Below are 6,966 nucleotides of genomic sequence, written 5' to 3' on the forward strand. Positions count from 1 at the left end.
AAGTTGGTCACTCTTCCACAAACACGATATGATTGAGCTCATCTTAGGCTCCAAGACTTTAAGTCTGTTTCTGAATATAATTCTGCTATGTTTAGGATTACTTCTAAATTGAAACTCTATGGAGATAATATCAGTAACTATGATATGCTTGAAAAAATGTTTACAACGTTTCATGCCTCCAATATGGTCTTGCAACAGCAGTACCGAGAGAAAGGCTTCACAAAGTACTCTTAGTTAATTTCTCTTCTACTTGTGGCTGAACTAAACAATGAATTGCTTATGAGAAATCACGAAAATCGACCCATTGGGTCTACACCATTGTCTAAAGAGGATGAGGTGTATTCCCATTATGCTAATCATGGAAAAGGCCGTGGCCATATTCGTGGTCATGGCCATATCCAAGAAAACAAAAATCCTGGTGTTAATCATCCTCCAACGAAAAATAACTTCCAAAAATGGAAAGGGAAAGATGAGAAGCGAAACACAAAGGGTTCAGAAGCTAAATGCTATCGTTGCGGTGGAAAAGGGCATTGGGCAAAAATTTATCGCATACCAAAATATTTGGTTGAGCTTTATCAAGCATCTCTGAAGAATAAAGGCCCTGAAGCCAATCTTGTCTATGACAATGAATTTGACATCACCCACTTAGATGTGGCAGATTTTTTTGAGCACCCTGATAAAAAAATAAACTACTTGATCGGTGATGGATCTGTGGTTAGAGATGATTGAGCAATTTAATTTTTATGCTTTCCTATTTGTAGTATGTAATGAATAAACATCTCGTAATTTTTATTGCACTTTATAATTCTTCTTATATAGTTCTTAAGAATATTTTTATTTCCGAAATTTTATAAATTTCACAAACAAGGAGTAATATCCTATTAATTAGTATTCTAGTCTCACTGATCTTTTAACGATTTTAACTTTCCTTTACGTTGCTTTAATTCTCTTTAAGAAAAGGTTTACAAGCACCCTGGAAGAACTTTTGTTACTTCACCCTCAATTGTTTTTTATGAGTTTGTTCTTTTCTTACACGGATCAATTATTTTTTATACAATGTGTAGGAAAATGCAAATAATTTATGCATGTAAATAAATTTGTTGTAGTTGTATTAGTCATATGTGTACTTGTATTATTTTTGTTGCGTAATTATTTGTATAATAATTAGAATTTGCCAGAAAATGCATTAAAGGCTGCTATTGAATTATTGGTTTAACTTTATTTCTTTTCCATTTTTCTCTAAAAATACTAATATTTATTCATATACTTCTTTTGTATGTCAAACTATGGGAAGCAAATATGGATATCTTTCAAAGCAAACTTGGATCAAAGTTCAATTGTAAAATATTTACTTAATTGATTCATGTACGACACATACAATATTCAAAGAGAAAAAATATTTCTCTCATTTAAGTATGTGTAAGGCAGATATTACTACAATTTCTGGTAGTAGTAATCTAATTGAAAGCTCTGGGAGAGCTACTATAACTCTGCCTAAGGGAACAATAATTATCATAGAGAATGCAATGTTCTCCTCCAAGTCCAAGAGGAATTTGTTGAGTTTTAAAGATATCCGCAGAAATGGATTTCATATTGAGACAATAGATGAGAATAATATGGAATATCTCATCGTTACCAAGAATGTCTCTGGCCAGAAAAGAGTTATTGAGAAGTTCTCATCTTTATCTTGTGGCCTGTGTTGGACAAAAATTAGTGCAATTGAGGCACAATCTACCTTAAACCAAAAGGTTACTGCTTCCAATACTTTTGTACTTTGGCATGATCGATTGGGCCATCCTGGATCAATTATGATGAGAGGAATCATAGAAAACTCAAATAGGCATCCATTAAAGAATTTGAAAATTCTTTTAAATAATGAATTTTCTTGCACTTCTTGTTATCAAGACAAGTTAATTATAAGACCATCACCAACAAAGGTTGGGATTGAGTCCCCTGCGTTTTTAGAACGTATACAAGGGGGCATTTGTGGACCTATTCACCCACCTAGTGGGCCGTTTAGATATTTTATGGTCTTAATAAATGCATCTTCTAGATGGTCTCATATATGCCTATTGTCATCTCGCAACCTCGCGTTTGCAAAATTAATGGCATAAATAATCCGATTACGGGCACAATTTCCCGATAATCTAATTAAGTCTATTAGAATTAATAATGCTGTTGAGTTTTCATCCCAAGCATTTAATGATTATTGCTTATCAATTGGGATAAAAGTGGAACATCATGTAGCTCATGTTCACACTCAAAATGGCCTTGCAGAGTCTTTAATTAAACGCCTGCAATTGATAGCAAGACCATTACTCATAAAAACGAAGTTGCCTACTTCTGTTTGGGGTCATGCCATTTTGCATGCAGCAATGCTAGTTCGTCTCAGACTGATAAATTATCACCCCGTTGCAATTAGTTTTGTGTCATGAACCTAATATATCTCATCTAAGAATTTTTGGATGCGCTTTATATGTGCCTATAGCACCCCCATATCGCACCAAGATGGGTCCTCAAAGAAGGTTACGAATATATGTTGGGTTTGAATCGCCCTCCATTATTCGCTACCTTGAAACATTAACAGGAGATTTGTTCACTGCTTGTTTTGCAGATTGTCGATTCGATGAGGCATTTTTCCCAAAATTAGGGGGAGAAATTAGTGAAACCAAACGTGAAATTTTGTGAAAAAATACATCATTGTCTCATCTTCATCCTTGTGCCTCTATTTGTGACACAGAGGTGCAAAAGATTATCCATTTGCAGAAAATAGAAAATCAAATACCAGATGCATTTACAGATTTGAAAAGGATAACAAAATCATATATCCCTGCAGAGAATGTTCCAATCCGTATTGATGTCCCTATTGGACAATCTTCTAGTGTCATAGCTAATGAGTCAAAAGCACGCCTAAAATGTGGCAGACCATTAGGTTCTAAGGATCGAAATCCTAGAAAAAGGAAAACAAATGATCAAGATGACACTACGAAAGAGTCTCATAAAGAAATTCACGATTTAACCAATCCTGAGATTCATGAGGAAATCAATGAGCCTGAGACTCAAGAAAATAAAGAACTATCAATAAATCCAATCGATATTGAGAAAAATTTTAATCGAGCGAATATAGTGGTGGATTACATCTTTGCATATAATGTTGCATCTAGCATTATGAAAGAAAGTGAGGATCTTGAACATCAATCTGTTGGAGAATGTCGACAAAGACTTGATTGGCCAAAAATGGCAAGAAGCAATCCAATTAGAGTTAAGTTCACTTGCAAAACATGAAGTTTTTGGGCATGTAGTCCAAACACCTAATGGTGTTAAGCCTATTGGCTATAAATGGGTCTTTGTACGCAAAAGGAATGAGAAAAATGAGGTACAAAGATATAAGGCACGCCTTGTTGCACAAGGATTTTCACAAAGTCCTGGTGTCCATTAGGAAGATACATATTCTCCTGTTATGGATGCTATAACATTCCGTTATCTCATTAGTTTTGTTGTCCATGAAAAGCTTGACATGCATTTAATGAATGTAGTTACAGCCTACCTTTACGGCTCACTTGATAATGAGATATACATGAAAATTCCCGAGGGATTTAAAATGCCTAACTCACAGAATTCAAAGTCCCAGGAAATATTTTCAATCAAATTGCAAAGATCTTTGTATGGTCTAAAGCAATCAGGAAGAATGTGGTATAACCGCCTTAGCGAGTATTTATTAAAGAAAGGTTATATAAATGATGTCATTTGTCCATATTTTTATATAAAGAAAACAACATCGGAATTTGTTGTACTTGTCGTATATGTCGATGACATAAACCTTATTGGAACTCCTACAAAACTCCAAAAGGCAATTGATTATTTAAAGAAGGAATTCGAGATCAAATATCTCGGAAAGACAAAATTATGTCTCGGTTTGCAAATTGAACATTTGACAAATGGGATTTTTGTTCATCAATCTGCCTATATAAAAAAGGCATTGAAACGGTTTTACATGGATGGAGCACATCCATTAAGTACTCCGATGATTGTTCGATCACTTGATGTGAATAAGGACCCGTTTAGACCTTAAAAAAAGAATGAAAAGCTTCTTGGTCCTGAAGTACCATATCTTAGTGCAATTGGTGCACTAATGTATCTTACTAACACTACATGGCCTGACATAACTTTTTCTGTTAATGTCTTAGCAAGATATAGCTCTGATCTTACAAGGAGACACTGGAATGGGATCAAACACATATTGCGATATCTAAAAGGGACTACCGATATGGGCTTATTTTATGGCAATGATGGCAATCCCGATCTTGTTGGTTATACCGATGCTGGGTATTTATTCGACCCGCATAAGGCTCGATCTCAAACAGGTTATGTGTTTACATGTGGCGGCACTGCCATATCTTGGCGATCGACTAAGCAATCAATCGTGGCTACTTCTTCTAATCATGCTGAGATAATTGCTATTCATGAAGCAAGTCGAGAATGTATTTGGTTGAGGTCTATAATACATCTTATCCGAGACAAATATTGTTTGAAGTGTGGCAAACTACCCATAATTTTGTATGAAGACAATGCAGCATGCATAGCCCAATTGAAGGGAGGATTCATAAAAGGAGATAAGACAAAGCACATTTCACCAAAGTTATTTTTTACACATGATCTTCAAAAGAATGGTGATATCAATGTGCAACAGATTCGTTCAAGTGATAATATGGCTGATTTGTTTACCAAATCTCTACCAACATCAACCTTCAAGAAACGGGTGTACAAAATTGGGATGCGAAGGCGCAAGTATGCGAGTTGATGCTCTCATTAGGGGGAGTTAATACGCGTTGTACTCTTTTTTCCTTACAAGGTTTTGTCCCACTGGGTTTTCCTTGCAAGGTTTTTAACGAGGCAACCAAAAAGCGTATTTATAAACATGTGTACTCTTTTTTCTTCACTAAAATTTTTTCCCATAGGGTTTTTTCCTAATAAGGTTTTAACGAGGCACATTATCTATGGACATCCAAGGGGGAGTGTTATGATAAATATCACATTATGTTGGATGTCTACTCTTCTTCCATGATCTTCATCTCAAATGTTTAATGACATATTCAATGACATATTTTGTATGTTCAATGACATATTCCATGACATATTTTCTTCATTTTTAATGCCTATATAAAGGTCTTGTAATAGATAGGAAAATACATACAATTGAAGAAGAAATAAGAATCTCTCTTCCTCTCTTTCTCTCTATATCTCTTAGTTTGTTTTTTTTGGTCGTCAAAAGAACTTATATTAATTAAGTAGTAACATTACATGGAGCTAGTAGAACACTATTACAAAAGGAGTTATAAAATATTGACCCAGTGGATGGTCATTTGCCAAGGCTGATGGGTTGTAAAGCAAATCCATTGCATTGCATGGTTTGACAAAACACCTATAGATAGTCCCTTCTTGATCATCTAATAGTTGAGGTAGAAAAAAGTCTGGTGGCTGAGTGAAGGTAGTTGTGGTGTCCCGAGCTTGAGTAATTGAGCCTTGTTGAGCTAGATAATGTGCTGCGTAGTTTTGCTCCCTGTATGTGTGAGTGATGAGCGGATTACCCAGCTGCTGGAGTAAGTACCTGCATTCTATTATAGAGGATGAGTAGTGGAGATTATCATTATTAAACATTGTTATTACCTCTGTAGAATCCACATTTACTTCCAGTGGTGTGAGTTGATGTTGTCGTGCAAGTTTTAAACCTTGTAGCAAGGCTTTTAATTCCATGCATGTGGAATTGCCTGTTAAGGATGAACCCATGAATCCCATTAAACATTGACCTTCTGAATTCCTGAAAATACCCCTAAGACCATTGATAGTAGGGTTTGCTTTGGTCGCTCCGTCTGTGTTAAGCTTAATTATGCCCACCGCTGGGGGATGCCATTTAATATACATTGGAGTACCTATGTGATTTGTCAGTTGATCTTTTGGGTTTTGATGAATAAGGTAGTGGAATTCCACTGTTTGGGAGATTAATTGCTTGGTAGAGGGTGGCAGTTTAGTGTATTGGCGATTAAAAACATAGTGATTTCTTAACTTCCAGATGTGCCACACTATGTGAGGAATAAGAGTGACTGATGGTAAGTTATAAGGTAATTCTTTTGCATGTTGGATTATGTAGTGGATTGCTTGAATATGTGTTAAGAGGTGAGTGTTGCAGTGTTGGATGTAAGGTGCTAACCCTAGTTGAGCCCATATGACATTTGTGCGCGGGTAGTTGAATAATAGGTGGTGAATAGTTTCAATGTATTGGTAGCATAGAGTACAATGATTAGATAAGGTAATCTTTATATGGTATAGGTATGAGGCAGTAGGTAAGCGTTGATGTGAAACTAACCAAAGAAAGTGGATTATTTTTGGAGGTAGATTTAGTTTCCAGAGCCAATGATGGTGGTATGGCGGAGCTGGTTCTTGGAGATCTTTGTATAGAGATTTGACTGTAAACTTGCCATTTGGAGTGAGTCCCCAGATGATTTTATCAATTGCCTGCGGGATTATTAACCTAGGTATAAATATTTGTGTTATTAGGGAAGTGATATTATCTGGTAGAGAGAAAGGTAAGGTGGATGTATCAATTGTGTTATGGGAGATATAGTTGCTAAGGGTGGCTTGAGCCTCATGGGGTTTTAGAGGTCCATGGATTAATTGGCGAAGAGTCATATTAGGTTCTATCCATGGTTCGTGCCACATTTATATTAGTGCCCCATGCAATATGCCAAACGAGGTCGGTTTGGCATAGGTTCCAGCCCAATAATATATTTCTCCAGGTGGGGGAACCATGAGCTCCTGATTTCCTATGTATATAAATGTTAACAATTATGGAGGCCCATAGGGAATTAGTATTGTTAAAAAACCGCCAAGCTAGATTTCCTAATAATGCATTGTTCTTAGTAGTTAAATTTTGAATACCTAGTCCCCGTTGCTTTTTGGGTCGTTGTA

General features: G+C 35.9%; 1 protein-coding gene across 1 annotated transcript; it reads left to right on the forward strand.

The window, feature by feature from the left end:
• Window positions 1–279: 279 nt before the first annotated feature.
• On the forward strand, window positions 280–729 carry LOC104210450 (uncharacterized). The gene has a single exon (XM_009759351.1). The coding sequence runs from the start codon at window positions 280–282 to the stop codon at window positions 727–729; it is 450 nt and encodes a 149-aa protein (XP_009757653.1).
• The last annotated feature ends 6,237 nt before the right edge of the window (window positions 730–6,966 follow it).

The sequence above is a fragment of the Nicotiana sylvestris genome, chromosome 12 (assembly GCF_000393655.2).
Source record: "Nicotiana sylvestris chromosome 12, ASM39365v2, whole genome shotgun sequence".
In the NCBI taxonomy this organism is placed as follows: Eukaryota; Viridiplantae; Streptophyta; class Magnoliopsida; order Solanales; family Solanaceae; genus Nicotiana; species Nicotiana sylvestris.